The 20,703-nt window shown below is 49.5% G+C and overlaps 1 protein-coding gene and 3 non-coding genes across 4 annotated transcripts; 3 read left to right on the top strand and 1 right to left on the bottom strand.

Moving 5' to 3' along the window:
- Window positions 1-2,500: 2,500 nt before the first annotated feature.
- On the bottom strand, window positions 2,501-6,572 carry LOC119453897 (probable RNA-directed DNA polymerase from transposon BS). Its single transcript, XM_037715946.2, has one exon. The coding sequence runs from the start codon at window positions 6,027-6,029 to the stop codon at window positions 2,538-2,540; it is 3,492 nt and encodes a 1,163-aa protein (XP_037571874.2). The 5' UTR covers window positions 6,030-6,572; the 3' UTR covers window positions 2,501-2,537.
- Window positions 6,573-14,973: 8,401 nt separating this feature from the next.
- Window positions 14,974-15,044, top strand: Trnac-gca (transfer RNA cysteine (anticodon GCA)). The gene has a single exon. It is a non-coding gene; the product is annotated as a tRNA-Cys (tRNA).
- Window positions 15,045-20,277: 5,233 nt separating this feature from the next.
- Trnac-gca (transfer RNA cysteine (anticodon GCA)) lies at window positions 20,278-20,348 on the top strand. Its single transcript has one exon. It is a non-coding gene; the product is annotated as a tRNA-Cys (tRNA).
- A 284-nt stretch (window positions 20,349-20,632) lies between these two features.
- Trnac-gca (transfer RNA cysteine (anticodon GCA)) lies at window positions 20,633-20,703 on the top strand. Its single transcript has one exon. It is a non-coding gene; the product is annotated as a tRNA-Cys (tRNA).

The following is a 20,703-nucleotide window of genomic DNA, read 5'->3' as shown; positions in this document are numbered from 1 at the left end:
CGCTTCGGTCACGAAGAGAGTCAGTGCGAGCGGACGTACGCAAGCGTGACCGTTCCCGTGAGCAACGACGACAACTCCGCCCTACTCATGGACAAGGCGGATATGGAAGACACATCGACCACGGCTAAGGAAGCAGCTGGCGAGGTGGCAGAGTCGGAGGCACGACTTCAGAAACAGGGGCAACATGTCGATGAAGCCGTCGCCACTGAACAGCAAGAGCAAGTGGAGGGCACTGTAGCCATGCCGAACCGTGAGGAAGAGAGCCCACCTGATCCGGGAGCGGCCTCCACCCCCCCTGAACATGAAGACATGGACACCCATACCGGGCTTGCCAACTTGCAGGCGGGGAAACGTCCGCGCGACCAGACCAATAGCCTGGCTACGATGCAGGACAGCAGCGGCGGAGACGAGCCACCGCCCAAAGCGCCAGGTATGAGGAGACCAACCTTGAAGCTGCGGCCGAACATTACGGCCGATCCACGGCAGGCGGGTAAACCGCCTCCGTAGTTCTGTACTGTGTTTTGCTTGAGGCGGGTTGGGGGGTTCGTGAGTGCAATGGCCGTCACCCTGAGCGCTATTCTCCTGGATATGTGTCAGGAACGAGGGCCCGAGTTGCATTTGAGTGTTGTTTTCGAGAGGTCGGGTTGTGTTCCCTTTTGTGGCATTCGACGCGGTTATCGGCGCGTCATTATCAACACTCGTCCCTGCGTAACTGTGATGGGCAACATTCTACCGTGTAGTCATGGCAGCTAATATCGAAGGAGCGCTACGTGTAGCCACGTTAAATGTACGAGGGCTTGGTGCAAGAAGGCGGCAATGCCAGCTAAGTCGCGTACTCTTAGATAATGACTTGCATCTTGTGGGAATCCAAGAAACCAAAATAGAGAACCAAGAGCTAACAGACAGAATGGTGTCCAATTTTCGTGCGCACTTCGACGTGTGTGTTTCTCACGCTGTAGGTGGATCAGGTGGTTGCGCTATATTCATTCGAAGAAACTTTGGCATTTGTGTGAAGTCAGTGTTTTCGTGTGAAACAGGTCGCCTTTTAGTGGCTGCTTTTTGTTATTGCGATATGGATTTCTGAGTCATTTGTGTCTACGCGCCGAATATTGAAATAGACCGGCGAATCTTCTTTGAGCGACTTGAAGCGTACGTAAACTGCCAGAAGGTGGTCATACTGCTGGGGGATTTTAACTGTGTATGCACTGCTGACGATCGCGCAAAAGTTTCACGCGTTCGCGATAAGAGTGCTGTATTGCTAAATGCGCTGGTGCACGATTACGACTTGGAAGATATCGGTAGTGTCTTCGCCAGCGGTACCCACCCGCAGTTTACGCACTTCCAGCGTGATAGCCACGCTCGGCTAGATAGATTATATGTGTCAGCCGAATTGGTGCCCTTGTGTAGTGAATATGATGTGCAACCCATTGCATATAGCGATCACTGCTTGGTAACTGCCACCTTTGGGAAAAGACAGATCAAACACACCTTTAACTGGGACCTCTGGAAATTGAACGCGCCGTTGCTGGATGGCGATGCTTTCGTTGATGCTGTTGCGAAGGAACTAGAAAGCCTGATTTCAGTCGAATTAGCAAACTTCGCCATTAAATGGGAAGAATTTAAACAGAAAGTAAAAACAATGGCTATTGAAAGAAGCAGTGTCCTTCGGCATAACCTGAAACAGGCAGAAACGAACCTTCGCCAGCAACTGCAATTTTTCATCTGCATGGAAAGTTTCCAGCCTGGTGTGTATTTTAACGAAATAAAGGAAGTGAAAGCCGAACTCGAAAGGATAGACTCTGAGAAATACGAAGCCGCCGTTGTGCGATCAAGGTCTGAGAAGCTGTGGGCGGGAGAAGCGCCAACAAAACGAGCTCTCTCAGACGAGAAAAGGTACGCATGTCGGAAGGAAATCCGCCAGCTAGCTAAAGCTAATGACATCACGTCCGACAAAAAAGACATCAAACAAGGGATCGTCGATCACTTCAAAGCCTTCTTAGGTCAACCACGTGAACCTAAAGATGGCTACCAGACGGAATTCCTTTCATTGATGCCAAAGCTCGATGAAGAAGTTAAGGCACGGCTAGAAAATCCCATTACCCTGAGTGAGATAGAGTGCGCAATAGACGAGTTGGCGCCCGGTAAAGCACCTGGGCCTGATGGCTTAGGGGCCACTTTCTATAAAACGTTTAAGTCAGCGCTGGCTCATGTCCTCCATCTAGTTATCAGCGAAGCGTATGACCGAAAAAGATTGCCCTTGTCTTTCACAACCTCGCATATTGTGTTAATCCCGAAGAGTGATGACGAAAAGAAACGTTTGTTGCCAGGCTCATATCGCCCGATAACTCTAGCCAACGTTCACTACAAAATATTCACGAAAGTTTTAGTGAAACGACTGCAAAGTGTCATCGAAACATTGGTAGGGCCTCACCAGACTTGTGGCATTAAAGGCCGCAGTATTACAACAAATGTACACGTGGTTCGAAGTGTGCTAGAGAGAGAGAGAGAAAAGACTTTATTCGAGGTCAGACTAAGACCTATAGATATTCCTCCGCCAGGAGGACCATGGCCAGCTGGTCGGCGAAGGCCGCCGACGCCAACCACACCCGCCAGTGGGGAGGTGGGGGGTTAGGGTAGTGAGGGGATTGTAGGGCTGCGGGGCAAGAGAAAAGGATGTGCTCTACATTTGCGTACGTAGAGGGGCAGTTGGGACATGAGGGGTCTGAGCGGTAACGATAAAGGTATAGGCGTGCTGGAGTGATCAAGGTGTTGAGCTGGATGGCCCTGAGGGTGCGTACTTGGGCAGTGGAGAGACGAGGGTGTGGTGGCGGAAGCGTCTGCAATGAATGCCGGAGGTGTTTGTAGTGCTGCTTCAGAGTTTTCTTATAAAAGTGTGCCTCGTCCGCTATGGGCGGGCAAGGCCAGAGGATCGTCGGCGCCCGGCTATTAATCTCGCGGGCAAGCTCATGAGCGAGCTTATTGCCGATAATCCCCGCATGACCTGGCACCCACACCACAGTGACCAAAGCAGGGGAGAGAAGGGAGAGAGCGTCAGAAAGGTCGTCATGAAGATTATCGGGAAGTCTGTTGTCGCGAAGAGCCCTGATTGCCGCCATGGAGTCCGAGCAAATGCGATACCGAGGAGAGGGAGGAAGAAGGGTTAGTTCGTGCGTTGCGTGAACGATCGCGGCCAATTCAAGGGATAGAGAAGAAGTAGGAAGTGAGAAGGGGCCAGCGGTGGAAGTGATGGGAATGCCAAGGGGGGTCGGCATTGTCACACAAGCAGTGGAGCCATGAGTTTGGTAATACGCTGCGTCGACGTAGCATGTGACAGTGTCCGGTGGAAAAGGGTCGTGGAAGTGAGCGCGGGCTTGTCGTCGTCCCTCATGAAGATGTGGGGTCATATTAGAGGGAATAGGGGCACAGCGGAGATTGCTGGGAAGAGGTCGTTGAGGAGTGTACAGAGGAAAGTCAATGGGCCGGATGCCAGCCCGCTGCAGTAGCCAATGACCCTGCGCAGAGCTGGATAGGCGGCCAAGTTGTCGATCCCTATGGAGGCACAAGAGCTCTGCAAGGGGAAGAAATAAGCCTGTTGCGTATAGTTTGGCTGTGGATGCGTGTGTCGGAAGATGTAGGGCAGCTTTATAGAGAGTGTTTAAAGCCGATTGAATGCGATGCATTTGCGTCTGCGTAAGTGTGCAGTATGGCAGGCAATAAAGGATTTTGTTCAAGGCAAAAGCTGTTACAAGTTGATTGGCTCTGCATTCGTCGAGACCGCCGCGCCGCCTGACCACTCGTCGGACTAAGTGAGTTACTTGGTGGCAGGTGGTGATCGTGGACTGTATTGCGCGGCTGAAAGAGTGGTCTTGGAGGGGAAAGCCTAAAACCCGGCAGGATGACGTGCGGGGGATGGGAGTACCGGCGAGAGTGAGATTAAGGAGGGGGTTTACAGACCGTTGGTACTTTGTAGCGGAAAGGAGCAGCAGCTCAGATTTCTCTGGAGCTGCTTGCATACCAGAGCGGGAAAGGAATTCGGAAATGAGGTTGAGGCCGGATTGTAATGTGAATTCCACCTCCCCCGGTGAGCCGTGAGTACACCAAAGGGTTATATCATCAGCATAGAGAATTGACTGTAGGTGCGGAATCTCCGACAAGGATTTTGCGAGAGGGGCTAGCCCGAGATTAAAGAGGGTTGGAGAGAGCACAGCACCTTGAGGTGTTCCGCGGGTGAGCGCGATGGGCGGGGACAACGTGGTCCCGAGTCGGAACTGAGCTTGTCGAGAGCGGAGAAAAGAAGAAACGTAACAGTATAGTCGGGATCCACAGCCGGTGTCTTCGAGGGGGGAGAGGATAGCGTCATGAAGTAAGGTATCGAAGGCCTTGCGCACGTCCACAGTGACAAGTGCGTGAACTTGACACCTCGAAGGTTGAAAGAAAGTTTCCTGGAGAAGGAGAAAGAGGTCTTGAGTAGACATGTGGGGGCGGAAACCAATCTGATTGTGCGGAAGGAAGTGAGTATCGTCGAGAAGATCCGTAAGACGTGCGAGTACCATGCGTTCCATGGTTTTCCCGACACAGGAAGTAAGTGAAATGGGTCGCAGGTTGGAGAGTGTGGCGGGCTTGCCGGGCTTTGGTATTAGAGTAATGATGGAAGAGGTCCATTCATCGGGAAGAGTGCCGTTGGCCCAGTGTTCATTTATTTTGTTTAAAAGAAATTCTTTATCCGAATCAGGCATGTTCTTCAACAGAGAGTAAGTGATGTGGTCCGCACCCGGAGTGGTACCAGTTTTGTTTTGAGCCAAAGCTCGTTCTAGGTCCGGCAGAGTGAAGGGGCTGTCCAAACCGCTATTGGAAGGCCCTGTGTACTCAGGGTACAGGGAAGGAAGTGGAGGAGGGATGTATATATCCGTGACCTGTTGAAGGAGGGAAGTAGCACCATGCTCGGAGAGATGCTTTTGGATTGTGGGGAGAGGAGCAGGTTGAGGGCCAAGGAGGGACCGGAGGATCAACCAGGCTGATTTAGTGTGGAGGGAAGAGTTGATAGAATCGCATATGCGATTCCAATTTGTTGTCTCAAGGATGGAGCAGTGAGTTAGTATGTCAGTGTTGAGTATGTCTAATGTATGTCTAAGCTGGATGTTGTTAGGTTGGGTGCGGATGCGACTAAGGAGGCGTTTACGGCGTCTCCAGAGACGCATGAGGTGTGGGTCAGCGTGGTCCGACGGGGGGTTAGCTTCTGTAGTGGTGGTGGTCTGCGACCGCGTTCGCCGTAGCGAGTCCACCCACACATCATAGTTGGGAGTTGACTCCTGGACTCGCAGGCGACGAAAGAGGTGCCAGTTGGTCTGGGTGATACGTTTTTTGGGTTTGTGAGTGAGTGTCAGTTTAATTTCAATTATGTGATGGTCGGATAGGAGGGTGTCCGGAAGGACTTGCCAAGTCTCTGGAGGATTGTGGCCATGGTGAAAGGTGAGGTCAGGCGTTGTATGACGTTGTTTTGCGTTTCCGTCTCGTGTGGGTGTGTCTGGTGTATTGATGAGTGTATATGAGTGCTGCATAGTGTGTGCGTGAAGAAGGCGGCCAGGGCGCAGAGTGTTTGGGTAACCCCAGATGGTATTTGGGGCATTGAAGTCTCCGCCAAGAATAATGTCACGGTGTTTTGGAAAGGATCGAAGAAAATGAAAGAGAGGAGAGAGAATTGTGGTAGAATTTGGGGGATTATAGACGTTCACAAGTGTGAGAGGTGGGTTCGGGGGGTCTGGGTAATACGAAATGGCTGTTACATATGGAAGTAACGTGGATGGAACATCTTCCACTTCATAAGCGATATCCCGGCGAATATAAATGGAAGACAGCGGCGCGGCGGGGTCGGCGTGCAGAGCTCGGTAGCCTGGGATGTTTTTGGTATGCCTTGTTTCTTGTAGTAGGATAAAGTGAGGTAGTGTGGTTTGCGTAAGGAGCCATTGCTGTAAAGGGGTGCGGTTTGTGGAGAGGCTACGGCAGTTCCACTGAATTATTGTGATCGCCATGATGCTTGTTATTGGAAGGGTTAGGTGGAGCGAGAAGGGTGGCGGGCTTAATTTTGGGGGCTAGGCCTACTGACGCAGCGGGTATGGGGTGGGTGCGCTTGAAGGGGTGGTTCTTGTCTTCCATAGGGCCTGGGGCGTCATTAAATGCTTTGTTTATGGTGGAGTTCAGATTGTCAAGGGACTGTGTGAGGTTTGAAATGAGCGTCTCGAGGTTGGAAGTACGTTGGTCTTGTGCCTCGATACGTTTTTGTTGCATCTCAACGAGGGATGTCAGTGCGGTTACGCGAGAGGTAAGCTCCGTCAGCCCCAGCTCCAGCTGTTCAACGCGGCAGGGAGAGGGGGAGGTTGTGGGTGCGGGTGCGGGAGTCGTCGGCGACCTTACCTGGTGTACAGGTTTCTGCAGGGGTGAATCTTGCTTCACCGGAGCAGGCGTGTGGTATTCCGCAGGCTTCGGTTGTGCACTCGGTGCTGGTTGAATCACAGGGGTTGGTGACACCTGGGTCAGACGCGGGTGCTGGCCCCCCCACTGGGCATGTGTAGGCAGTAGGCTTGACGAGGCCTTGGGTATAGATGAGGGACTGGAGGGTTTTACTGGGGGTTGTGACGTGTTCAGACTCTTCCACTACTGTCTGTGTAGGAGGCGCTGCTTCTTGGCCGCGTTGGCGCAGGCTTCATCCCGTTGCATCCGAACTGGGCATATTTCTGCAAAGGGAGTGTGATGGCCTTGACAATGAAGACACCATGGTGAGCAGGAATGTGGTTCATCAGGCTGGCTGATGGGTGTGGAACAAGTGGGGCACAGGCGCTGGTTTCCGGGGCAGGCACACGTGCGATGTTCATATTGCAGGCAGATAGTGCAATGATGGGCCCGGGGCTTATGGGGACGGCAGCGGAATTCGAGTCGTTGGTAGTACACGGAAAATGGAACGTGCATGCCGGCGAAAGTGATCAGGGCGGAGTTCGTATTTCCCATGCGGCGGGCCAGTAGGATGTCGGCTTGATAGCTGTCTAAATCACGCAGAAGTTCTTCTTGGGTAGCGTCAGGGGCAATTCCGTGGATAACCCCGCGGCACGAGTTGGTTGGAGCTGCGAGGTATGGAGCTACGGCATATATGCGGCCAGCGAGCACGATGCTCTCAACGCTGAGAAGGCGGCTGGCGAGTTCGATGTGGTGGGTCTTGAGTATGGCGAGGCGGTTGCGATTGCGTAGATGGACTGAAACGTCGGCACAAGTATGCGCCGGGAGCTTTGCTGCTCGTATGAAAGCTGGGAGAATGTCCAGCAGCTGGGCGGAGGTGGCAGAAGGTAACGCTGGCAGGTGGACACAAACCGCATGGAGGTCAAAACTTGGGCGGGCAGCAAGTCGAGGCTTTCGGACATTTCCGGGCGTTGTCCATTCTCCTTCAGGCTCATCCAACTCGATAGGGGTTGGAGTGGAAGTGGGATCTGACGTCGGCGTCTCGTCAGCCATGCCGGCACGCAGCAGTGGTAGGGTAGGGCTAGCGAGGCGGTCACCGCTTCAAAACTTGAAGTGGCCGAAGACGACGATCCGTGGGAAACGGTGAGAAGGCCGCTTCCCATACAACTCCCGGCGAAAAAGGCCCGGGCAAGGGCGGCTGGTGAAGGTCGCGGCGTTTCGGTGGTTGCGGAGCACGCCGCCGGCACGTCCGTTCACTTCGGAGGCTCAGGTGCGACCCCTGTGCTAGAGTGTTGCGACGCGATTGGCGATTACGTCGCGATGATGCAGATAGATTTGGCGAAAGCCTTCGACCTCGTCTCGCACAAGGCTCTACTATGCATACTCGAACATACGAACGTTGGCAGTGTCATAACGGAAGGCGTAACGATGGCGTACAAAGACTGCTCAACGCGGATCATTGTTAATGGGGAGCTCACCGATAGCTTTCGTGTGCTCTCGTCGGTGCGTCAAGGATGCCCGCTTTCGCCCCTTCTGTTTGCTGCTTATCTCGACCCACTCAGTTTGGCCATTAAAAACAACGACCGCATAGCAGGCTATCGACTAAAGGCAGCACACGTTAAAATATTGGCGTATGCAGACGACATCGCGATTCTCTGTACAAATAAAGCCAGCATTAAAGAGGCAACTACTGTAGTCGAAAAATTTTGCGATTCAGCTGGAGCCCAGATAAATTGGGATAAAAGTTATGGCTTCTGGCATGGGAGTTGGGAAGACACGCCGGAGACCTTTTCTCGATTGAATTGGTCAAAGTTGCCTACACAGTACCTGGGGGTGCCTCTCGGAAGTTACCGTGAGGCCGAACCATACTGGCTCGACCAAGCTTCGAGGGCAAAGGAAAAGGCTGACGGTTGGAGAGGAAAGCAATTGTCAATGTTTTCTAGAGCCACTCTTTGCAACCTCTTTTTAGTTTCTAAGATATGGTATGTTATGAATGTGTTGTGTGCTGCGCGGGTACGCGTACAAAAAATTCACCGCATTTTCGCTACTTTCATTTGGGCCTCTACCTGGGAGAGGACTAGTCGAACAAACTTTTTTCTCCCGGTCAAGAAAGGTGGGCTTGGTCTGGTTCACTTGTTTTTGCGACAAATTGTGTCACGCTTTCTGTTTCTGCGGGATCAAAATGATCTCTTTCTTCGAACAATAGTACAAGTACGGCTGGGCAGACTTCTTCCGGGATTCGTTGTTTCGTCGCCTCTGAACGTGCCGGGAACTGTGAAAGGATACTCGCGTGAAGTGGTGATGTCATATAGGATGTTAAATGTGCGTTTCTCACAGCAGTATCTGTCCACCGTTACAAAGAAAAAATTGTACAGAGATCTTGTGGACACGATGCTCCCCGTACCTTTGTACCGCTCGCCATACCGTGGAGGCCCCGGACAGGACATGCTAAAAAGAGTGAAGAAAATGCCAGTACGGCCATCAACTAAGTCCTTCTTCTTCCAATTACATTCAAACACACTTCCCGTTAAGACCTGGCTTCATAGCAAGGGTATTTCCATCCCCTGGAACACCAACTGCTTTTTATGTAAAAAAACCAGAAGCAATAGAACATGTTTTCCTAGATTGCTGGGACCCGATCTTTCACTGGGACGTTCTGCAGAGAACGCTGAAGAAGCAGTTACCCCTGGACCCGTATGGGATACTCTTTTTGCCAATAGATACCTCAGAGCAAGTACCGTACGACCTCATTATGGTCCTGGGCCTCCACGCTATGTGGAAAACTCGCATGCAATTTGAACATGCAGACTTAGTTGTAATACCGGTGCGAGAACACTTCATTGAGAGTGTTGTTTACGTGAGAGACGCTTACAAATCACTGCCTAATCCACCACAATGGATGTATGTAGTCGATGAACTGGTGTCACTGAAAAGATTTTAGTGCTGTGTTGGCCTAAGTGTGGCTGGCACGTTTTATCATTTGTAACCCTTGATTTTGTACGTCGACGACGGCAATAAAGAAAAAAAATAGCTCAGTGGTAGAGCATTCGACTGCAGATTGAGAGGTCCCCGGTTCAAACCCGGGTGCCCCCTTTATCATTTTTTTTATTTGCAATATTTTTGTGTCTGAAGCTCACGGGAACGCGCCTTCTCTGCATCTCAGTTCTTGGGGGCATAGCTCAGTGGTGGTAGTGTGGGGATTCTACTTCCGGGCTACCGTTCGGTGCGGACGCGGAATGTCTTGCTCCTCAGGGGCGGTTACAGCGGCCCAGCAGGGTCGCGGAAACAGGTTGAATGATATGACAACGCAGGAATATCAGATTATTTTGCCGCGGTTGCCTTCAGGTACGACCGTAACGACTACTGTTTTTTTTGCATGCTGATGTAAAAGTAAGGCCCTACCGAGTCGAGCACTTCCGAGATGCTTTAGGCCGTCTGCAGCTCATGCCGGAAGTTGTGGCCCTCGGATCCTACCAAATGAACCACGTATGGGCGATAACATTCAAGGACGGAAAAGCCAAGCAGAAGATTTTGTCAACCCCAACCTTCAGCGTTAAGGATCATCGGTGTGTTGTGATAGACCCTTGCAACCAAGACATCAGGATAAAGCTGTACTGGCTTCTGCATAGCACCCCAGACGAAGACGTGAGAATCGCCCTGGCGCCTTACGGCACCATTAGTGAGATATCGAGGGAGAAGTGGCGTGTGGCAGGCTGCAATGACAAAGGTTCGCACACGCGTCTAGTGTCGCGGCGCCTGAAGGCTGGCTACACCATGGAAGACCTGCCACATCAACTCCGCGTCGGTGAGGACCATGCACTAGTGCACGTACCAGGCAGACCGCCGCTCTGCCTCCGGTGCCACGGCACCGGCCACATACGGCGCGATAGCCGAGTTCCACGCTGCGGGCTCTGTCGTCGTTACGGCCACGACGAGACCCAGTGCGTTCGTAGTTACGCCAACGTAACAGGGGTTGGCAGAAATGACACCGTGAATGAGCACCTCATGGACCAGGCCTACGCGGAGGAAACCACCAGTGGGGGCGGTGTTCCATCAAGTTCTGGAAGCCAGCCATCAGCGGAACCGTCGCTTGAAAAAGCTGGAGAAACGAAAGACAGTGAGGACGGTAAGGTCAATGACCTACAAGAGCCAACAGAAGATGACAAATCCGTTGTAAACACAAGTGCTCCTGCGACCGCGATGGAGACCTATGAGGTCGAGCCTAACAAGGAAGAAGCTGACAAAGACGGAGGGAAAAGCGCCACTTCTGCGATCTCAAAGAGGCCACGTGAAGGGTCTGAAGACATCGGCAACAGCGACGAAGCCTCTGCTGGTGAGCCACTCCCGAAGACGGCAGTCGTCAGATGAAGTTCGTTTAAATGTAAACCCAACGTGCCGCCAGACAAAAGAGCGGCACCGACAGTGCCTCCGCGTTAGCGGGGCTGCTGTCCGGAATACGACTAAGAGGCTGAACAACGGACGGACAAGCAGCGAGTGTCGCCAATGTGTGACGCTAAGGAAGACGCTTCGACCTCGCCTCAAACAGCGAGGCCACTTCTTGTAGGGCGGCGAAAGACTGTAAGTCTGAGTCCGGGAATTATGAACCAATCGCAGTGCGGTCGGCTTGATCCATCGCTTTCAATGATTTCTAGATCAGCGTCAGCGTTTCGGATAGGTACGCTTAACGTAAGAGGATTGACGGCAAGAGAGAGACAAGTCCAGTTAAAACGGCTGTTAACTGAAAATGACTTGGACATCTTAGCGCTACAAGAATCAAAAATTGGGAGCGAGGAGCAGACTGACCGCATGGTTGATAATTATAAAGCAAACTTTAATGTCTGCGTATGTCATGCCGTTAGAAAGTCTGGGGGATGTGTCATCTTTTTAAAAAGGTCAATTGGTATTATTAAAGAAAGTGTTACAACTTCACAAGACGGCAGATTAGCACTTTGTGATTTTGCTTTGCATGGTAAAAAATGGCGAATTATTTGCGTATACGCACCTAATACCTGCTCCGACAGAAAATGCTTTTTTGATTACGTAGGTACTTTCTTAGAGTGTGATAGAATTGTAATGTTACTAGGAGATTTTAACTGCGTTTGCATGCCCGAAGACACGGCTAATAATAAGCCCGTTCGTGATAAAAGTGCACTACCGCTTCGTGCTTCAACAGAAAACTGTGACATTGTAGACGTTGGTGATGTTCTTCGTGGGAATCATGTGCAGTTTACACACTTTCAGCTTCAAAGCCACGCTAGATTAGACCGTGCGTATATTTCCGCTAGTATTTTATCATTGTGTAGCAACTACATAGTTAAACACGTTAGCTTCAGTGACCATAGTCTTGTAATGTTCCAAATAGGAAATAAAAAAAAACAACTGCATTTAACTGGGATCTATGGAAATTAAATGAAAACCTTTTGAAAGACGAAACGTTTGTTAAACTGGTGGGTCAAAAGTGTAAAGAGGCTTTGCTTATTGATACATGTTTTAGCGCGGTTTGGGAGAATTTCAAAAGTGAAGTTAAAATGTGTGCAATTGAGAGGTCAAGCGTCATACGGTACAAAGAAAGACAAAAAGAAAACGAGCTACAAGCCACACTTGATTATCTTTTAAATGCAGATAGCACGATACCCGGATTGTTTAGAAAAGAAATTAAAGAAGTGAAAAGACAGATGGAATGCATTGCGGAGGAAAGATATAAAGGCGCCGTGGTAAGGGCACGTGCGGAAAGGTTCTTGGTGGGCGAAGCACCCACCAAACGCGCGCTCGCTGAAGAAAAGAGGTATGCCACAAGAAACGTGATTAAAGAAATAAGATATCAGGACATGGTTTCGTCAGACCAGAAGGTTATCGAAATGGCTTTTCTTGAACGGTACCGAAGATTGTTGGGCAACGAAGTTGAAATGCAAGATCCGTTTTTAAAAGAGTTTCTGGCGCTTATGCCCAAACTAGACGAGGACGTTAAAAACAATCTTGAAAGACCCATCACAATAAAGGAAGTTCAGCAAGCGATTGATGACCTTAGTAACGGCAAGACACCTGGACCAGACGGCATCGGGGCAGCCTTTTATAAGTTTTTCAAGGCAGAAATGTCAGAAATGCTTCATCGTACCATAACAGAGGCCTATGACGTTATACAAGTGCCCATATCTTTTAGGAAAAGCCATATTATACTTATACCGAAAACTGAAGACCCTGAGAGATTGCAGTCGGTGGAAAATTACAGGCCCATAAGTCTGACAAATGTCGACTATAAAGTGTATATGAAGGTCATAGCAACAAGACTTCAAAGAGTAATTACCGGTATTGTTGGTGCACACCAAACGTGCGGAATAAGAGGAAGAAGTATCTTTAACAATATTCATACTGCAAGAACAGTTTTAGAGTGCTGTGAAGCGTCAGGTGGCCGTATAGCCATGATTCAAATAGATTTGGAAAAAGCATTTGACAGGGTGTGTCATAGCATACTTTTTGCACTGCTGGATTATGTCAATGTAGGCGCGGTAATAAGCGACGGTGTGAAAATGGCATATGATAATTGTCAGACTAAACTTGTAATTAACAAAAAACTCAGTGAAAACATAACCGTACGTTCTAGTGTCCGTCAAGGATGCCCCGCCTCAGCCTTATTGTTTGCTATTTATTTAGAGCCATTTTGTTTAAGAGTGCTGAACAATAAAAAAATAACCGGATATCAGTTTTTATCGCATGAAATAAAGGTTTTGGCATATGCAGATGCCATCGCGTTTTTTTGTGAAAATAAAGAGAGCATAAAAGAGGCGGTCAGTGACGCAAGAGCCTTCTGTAGACTCACTGGAAGCGCCATTAGTTGGCAAAAGTGTCTAGGATTTTGGCACGGGGCTTGGGAATCCAGACCAGACTAAATTGAAGGGATCAACTTTAGCACTTCTCCGTCCAAGTACCTGGGCATCCCATTAGGGTGCTATAACGAAAATGCCGAACAGTGGACTGACCAAATGGAACACATTAAGACACAAACAACAAAATGGGGTGGATGCGACCTGTCGATATTTGCACGCGCAACGGTTTGCAATGTGTTTCTAGTGGCCAAAATTCTTTATATGCTACAAGTGCTGTGCATGTCGAGAATGTGCGTGCAAAAGATTCACCGAGTTTTTGCTATCTTTATCTGGAGATCCACTTGGGAGCGGACCGGCAGGATCAATCTGTTTCACTCTGTTAAGAAGGGCGAGCTTGGCCTTTCGCACTTGTTCCTTAAGCAGATTGTTTCACGATATTTTTTCTTGCGGGATCAAAGTGATGGTTTTTTACGTACGGTCATGCAAGTGCGCCTGCGGGATGCGCTGCCGGAGTACATTGCATCATCCTTTCACGCACCGCATGTAGCGCCGAAAGGATTCTTGAAAGTTGTTCATGCTGTTCGCTTTCTCAAAGTGCATTTTTCGCTCGATTATTTGTCATTAGTAACCAAAAAAACAACTGTATAAGGATTTAGTTGACGTGTTATGCCCTGTACCTTTGTATCGGGCAAAGTATGCATTAGGACCCGAACGGGATGTACTGAAACGTGTAAAGAAAATGCCCATCAGAGCATCAACTAAAACATTTTTCTTTCTGCTGCACAGTGGCACGCTCCCTGTTAAACCATGGTTAAAAGAAAAAGGTATTTATCAGCCCTGGGGTGTAAATTGTATGATATGCAATAAGCCAGAAACAATTGAACACATTTTCTTAGATTGCTCGGATTCAATTTTCTTGTGGGACGTCTTACAGAGGACTTTTAAAAAGGGTTTCCCGCTCAAGCCATTCGGAATTCGGTTCTTGCCTTTTGAAGAAACAGGAGGCGTGCCATGTGATATGATGATGCTGGTTACCATGCGTAGTGTCTGGAAAACAAGAATGGATATTAGACACGAACATGTTGATCCCAAGCCAGCGAAGATATATTTTGCTGAAACTATTACATATGTTAGAGATGTGTTCAAGGCTCTTAACCAGCCACCTGAATGGTTGCATATAATTGAAAAATTATTGGAGATTAAACCTTACTAACCAAGCTACACGGGACATGCTGTCAGTCCCGTTTTTAGTACGTGTAGAAATTTGTCTAGTTATGTTGAATTCAGAGATATGAATTCTTGTGTGACGTGTACTTGACGAAATCCGGAAATAAAGAAAAAAAACAGGCATAGCTCAGTGGTAGAGCATTCGACTGCAGATCGAGAGGTCACGGTTCAAACCCGGGTGCCCCCTTTATCATTAAATGGACCGTCTGATTCACTGCTATGGTGAAACGAAACCACATACCACGAAATTGCCCAATACTACCGCCTCGCAAGACGGACAAAACCCCCACCTCATCCCAAGCTCACCAAGGGACAAGAAGTCACCTGGCGCCGACTCCAAACCTGGTAGACACCCCTCAGTAAGCAAATTAACAAAATGAAGTTGTTTCCTCCTCCTCCCCTTTATCATTTTTTATTTGCAATAATTTTGTGTCTGAAGCTCATAGGAACGCGCCTTCTCTGCATCTCAGTTGTCGGGGGCATAGCTCAGTGGTAGAGCATTCGACTGCAGATCGAGAGGTCACGGTTCAAACCCGGGTGCCCCCTTTATCATTAAATGGACCGTCCGATTCACTGCTATGGTGAGACGATACCACATACCACGAAATTGCCCAATACTACCGCCTCGCAAGACGGACAAAACCCCCACCTCATCCCAAGCTCACCAAGGGACAAGAAGCCACCTGGCGCCGACTCCAAACCTGGTAGACACCCCTCACTAAGCAAATTAACAAAATGAACTTGTTTCCTCCTCCTCCCCTTTATCATTTTTATTTGCAATATTTTTGTGTCTGAAGCTCATAGGAACGCGCGTTCTCTGCATCTCAGTTCTTGGGGGCATAGCTCAGTGGGATTCCACTTCCGGGCACCGTAGTGAACGGACATGTGTGTCATGTTCTCCCAAGGAGCGGTGGTTGCGGCTACGAACAGCCGCGGTAACAGGATGGACGGAACGGATGCCGAAGGATATCAAGTTATTTTGCCTACACTGCCCGAGAAAAGGTCGTAGTGTTCTCAACACTTTATTTTTGCATGCGGATGTTCGTGCAAGGCCCTACCGAGTCGAACATTTGCGGGATACGTTGGCACGTCTGGAATTGCTCCCCGACGTGATAGCGTTGGGGGCTTATCAAATGAGCCACGTGTGGGCGGTGACATTCAAGAGCACAGAAGGCATGAAGAAAGCTTTGGCTTGTGGCGAAATGGAAGTGAAGGGCCAACGTTGTTTGGTTATCGACCCGGCGAACCAGGACGTGCGTCTCAAGCTTCGTTGGCTTCTCTTTAACGTTGCCGACGAAGACGTGCGTGTAGCGCTTGCTCCGTACGGGAAAGTGACCGACGTCACTAAGGAAAAGTGGAGGGTTCAAGGAATCCAGGACAAGGGGTCGACGACGCGCGTCGTGCGCCTCAAGCTCCATAGTGGCATTAAGGTGGACGACCTTCCACACCAGCTGCGCGTCGCCGGTGACATGGCCCTTCTTGTCGCGCCTGGAAGAGCGCCACTATGCCTGCGGTGCCACAGCAAGGGCCATATCTGACGTGAGTGCCGAGTTGCTCACTGCACGCACTGCCGGCGTTTTGGACACGAAGAAAGTGAGTGCGTGAAGACGTACGCAAGTGTCGCGGGGCCGGTTGGAGGAGATGACACCGCAGAACTCGTCATGGACGAGGCCGACGCTGAGGAAGCCGCAAGCGAAGCAACGCCGAAGGTTGAGGGGCATAAGCCGGAAACGTCAGCCCTGCCCGAGAAGCTGCAAGATACAAGAACCGGCGACAAAAGCCCAAAAGTGGCCGACACAGTAGGTGACGCCACGGGCGCCGTCAAAGTGCATGACGTCCCAGCGCAGTCACCGTCATGCGATGAGCCGACAGTCATGGACGTAAGCGAGGCAGCAAGCGGCGCCACTGTCAGCAAGCGCGGCCACGATGCGACGTTGGACGATAATGAAGCCCTGACTGCAGGGAACTCTGACGGACCACCGCCAAAAGCGGCCATCACCCGGCGGTCACTGATCAGAACGCGGCCGAATATACCACCGGACCGTAAGGCGGCAGGCACGCCGCCGACGTAGCCGCGAGCGCGTGTGCCTCGCGGTATCTCTTCTAGCCATCTAAAAGACCCAGCCAAACCCAAAAGACGATGGAGAACAACAATAAGGACACGAGCTGCGCCTTCCGAAGACTGCCCAGGCAGCTACGGGAGGTTCGTACAAGAGGCCAAGACAGCACCGACCCCAGACGCATGAGGTGGGTGCCATGCGGTTCGTTTGTTCTTCACAAACTACGTTGATGGCCCAAAACACTGCACTTCGTCTTGCTACCCTAAATGTTCGCGGTCTTTGTGCCAGAAAGCGGCAACACCAGCTTAGCCGGCTTTTCTCGGAAACAGATATTGATATAGCGGCGGTGCAGGAAACTAAGAAAGTAAAGAACAGACGGATCGCATGGTGCTGCAGTTCCGCAATAGATACAATGTTTGTGTATCACATGCTGTTGGAACTTCCGCGGGGTGCGCTATTTTCATCAGAAATAATCTGGGAGTCATAGAAGAGAATCTTTTTTCCTGTCAAAGTGGGAGACTGCTTTTTGTGGATTTTTTCTTTTCGGGCGTAGGTTGGCGTGTGATATGTGTGTACGCCCCCAACATAGAAAGTGAGCGGTTGCCCTTTTTTGAAAGGGTAGGCCAGTATTTACAGTGTGACAGGAAAGTCGTGTTGCTCGGAGATTTCAATTGTGTATGTTTTGCTGCTGATCGAGTGAAACAGCCTACAGTGCGCGACAAAAGTGCTGCATTTTTAAATTCACTCGTGCAAGATTCTAACCTAGAAGACGTTGGTCATGTCTTGTGCAGTGCTGGTGTGCCCGCATTCACACATTTTCAGGGGCATAGTCACGCTAGGCTAGACAGAGTGTACGTTGCACTGGATCTTGTTCGCATGTGTGGCAGTTATAGTGTGAAACATGTGTCGTTCAGCGATCACAGCCTTGTAACGCTCACTATAGGTACTAAACCAAGCAAGTCGAGATTTAACTGGAAGACGTGGAAGTTTAACGATAGGCTGCTGCTGAACGAATGGTTTTGTGAAGGCGTGAAAGAAAAGTTAGACAGATTGATTGAGGCCGAAGAAGGTAACATGCTAGAATTATGGGAGATTTTTAAACAAGTTAAGATCAGCGCTAAGAAGAAGCCACTACAGAAACTTTTAACAAAAGAAAAAGAGAAAAAGAAATACAACGGGAGCTTGACTTCTTGTACACTGTAGAAAGCGTCAGACCTGGGAGCCGAACATAAGAAATAAAAGAATTGAAGAGCCAGCTTGAGCTTATCGATGAAAATAAGTTCAAAGGAGCAGCTGTAAGAGCGCGAGTGCAAAGGGTCTGGCTAGGCGAGACACCGACAAAACGAGCCTTATCGGACGAAAAGGCGTACGCGAGGCGGAACGAAATCAGAATGATTCGACACGGGAATGAAATCACGGACCAACCTGAGAAAATCGAACAAGCGTTTCTTAATCATTACGATGAATTATTCGGGAGTGCTAAGGACGTCACAGAAGGATTGAAAACGGACTTCCTGTCACATGCCACAGCTACAAGACGATATTCGGGAATGTCTGGAATGGCCTCTGAGCATCGCCGAAATCGAAGGAGCCATAGATGATTTAGTTGTAGGCAAGTCCCCGTGACCTGCTGGACTCGGCGCGGCTTTTTATAAGACCTTCAAAAGTGACGCCAGCCAGGTCCTGTTACGATTGTTTAAGGAGGTCTACACCCGAAAGCTGGTTCCTCCATCTTTTCGGACTTCGCACGTGGTGCTGATACCAAAAACAGACGACCCAGATAAATTGTTAGCTGTCGACGCTTATCGCCCGATATCACTGATGAACGTTGGCTACAAGATATTTACGAGAGTGCTCGGAAAGCGATTACAAGGAGTAGTGACACGCATCGTAGGGCCGCACCAAACATGCGGCATTAAAGGACGGTCAATCTACACAAACATTCACATCGCCAGAAGCATTTTAAAATACTTCGACGATCTAGGTGAACACGGAGCCATGTTACCGTTGGACATGCAGAAGGCTTTCGACCGTGTGGCCCATAAAATTCTGTTCTGTATTCGAGAACATCTAAATGTAGGTGAATTAATCTTGGATGGGGTAAAGATGTGCTATCAAGACTGTACCGCAAGTCTCATAGTAAACAAGAAGGCTACCGAAAGCTTTAGGGTGCGGTCATCCGTGCGCCAGGGGTGTGGTTTGTCCCCTCTTTTATTTGCAATATACATAGAGCCGCTTTGTAGGAAGATAAACAATGACCATAGAATATTGGGTTTCAGAGTACAGTCCGCAGAAGTGAAAGTGCTCGCATATGCGGACGACATCGCGTTGTTTTGTCGGGACAAAGAAAGTGTTGAAATCGCGATCGCGGAAGTGTTATCATACTGCAGAACGACTGGCAGTGCTATCAACTTTGATAAATGCCTAGGGGTATGGATCGGGAACTGGGTAAACCCTCCAAGTACGCTTGTAAATACCCAGTGGACCGTCACGCCGGCAAAGTATCTCGGGGTGCCGCTTGAGCACTACCGTGACGCAGTGGATTACTGGAATGCTGAAACAAAGAGTTAGAGAGTGTACACTTAAATGGGGGGGCCGCAATTTCTCAATGTTTGCTCGCGCGACGGTCTGCAACCTCTTTGCCGTTGCTAAAATCTTTTACGTGCTTCAAGCATTGTGCATGTCAAGGGCCAACATACAGCAATTACACAGAGTACTCGCAGTGTTTGTATGGGGTTCAAGCTGGGAGCGCACCAGTCGCGCCAATCTGTTTCGTTCCGTTAAAAGTGGAGGACTAGGTCTTGCACATTTGTTCATAAGGCAGATTGTGTCGAGGTTTGTTTACTTACGGGACCAAAAGGACCCGTTTTTGTTAACTATGTTTCAAGTAAGGCTGAGTGAAGCTATACCAGAATTCATCGTTTCGTCTCGCCGGTGCAGTCAATATAGATTGCGCGGTTTTCTAAAGGAAGTCGTCTGAGCTTTCCAGCTTTTGAAGGTTCGGTTTTCTATGGAATACCTAAGTCGGGTACCATGAAAGCGCTTATATAAGGACTTGATAGAGGCAATGTTGCCGGTACCACTGTATCGCTCGATGTTCCGCATTGGACCAGAAAAGAACGTGCTAAAGAGAGTAAAACGAATGCCAGTACGTCCATCGGCGAAGTCCTTCTTTTTTCAGCTCCACACCAATACTTTACCTGTTAAACCATGGCTTGAGGAGAAAGGACTTTTTGTGCCTTGGAGCGTCAATTGTTTAATATGCCGGAAACCCGAAACAGTTGAACACATCTTTCTCGACTTTGGGATGCGGTATTCCACTGTGATGTCTTACAGAGAACCTTAAAGAAGGACTTACCGATTACGCCATAGGGGATTCGTTTCTTGCCTACTCTAAATGAAGACACTGTACCATATGACATGTTCATGCTGTTGTCCTTGCATAGTTTATGGAAATGTAGAATGGCCGTGAGACATGCCGAACCAAACCTCCCGCCTGTTAGAGAGTACTTCATCGAAAGCATTTGTTATATTAAAGAACTGTACAGTTTGCAAAAAGAACAACCAACATGGCTCAGTGTGATGACTGAGCTTGCGAACCTCAAGAGTTTTTAGCCCCCGTGTCAGCCAACCAATATCAGACACTTTTATTGTGACCCTCATGTATTTTTAAAATGTCTTGTGTTGTATGTTGCCAAGTCGGTAATAAAGAAAAAAAAAGGGGCATAGCTCAGTGGTAGAGCATTCGACTGCAGATCGAGAGGTCACGGTTCAAACCCGGGTGCCCCCTTCATCATTAAATGGACCGTCTGATTCACTGCTATGGTGAGACGATACCAGATACCACGAAATTGCTCAATACTACCACCTCGCAAGACGGACAAAACCCCCACGTCATCCCAAGCTCACCAAGGGACAAGAAGTCACCTGGCGCCGACTCCAAACCTGGTAGCCACCCCTCACTAAGCAAATTAACAAAATGAAGTTGTTTCCTCCTCCTCCCCTATATCATTTTTTGCAATATTTTTGTGTCTGAAGCTCATAGGAACGCGCCTTCTCTGCATCTCAGTTCTTGGGGGCATAGCTCAGTGGTAGAGCATTCGACTGCAGATCGAGAGGTCACGGTTGAAACCCGGGTGCCCCCT

The sequence above is a fragment of the Dermacentor silvarum genome, chromosome 1 (assembly GCF_013339745.2).
Source record: "Dermacentor silvarum isolate Dsil-2018 chromosome 1, BIME_Dsil_1.4, whole genome shotgun sequence".
In the NCBI taxonomy this organism is placed as follows: domain Eukaryota; kingdom Metazoa; phylum Arthropoda; class Arachnida; order Ixodida; family Ixodidae; genus Dermacentor; species Dermacentor silvarum.
The sequence above is the reverse complement of the archived record's forward strand: the minus strand, read 5'-3'. Positions and strand labels throughout refer to the sequence as shown.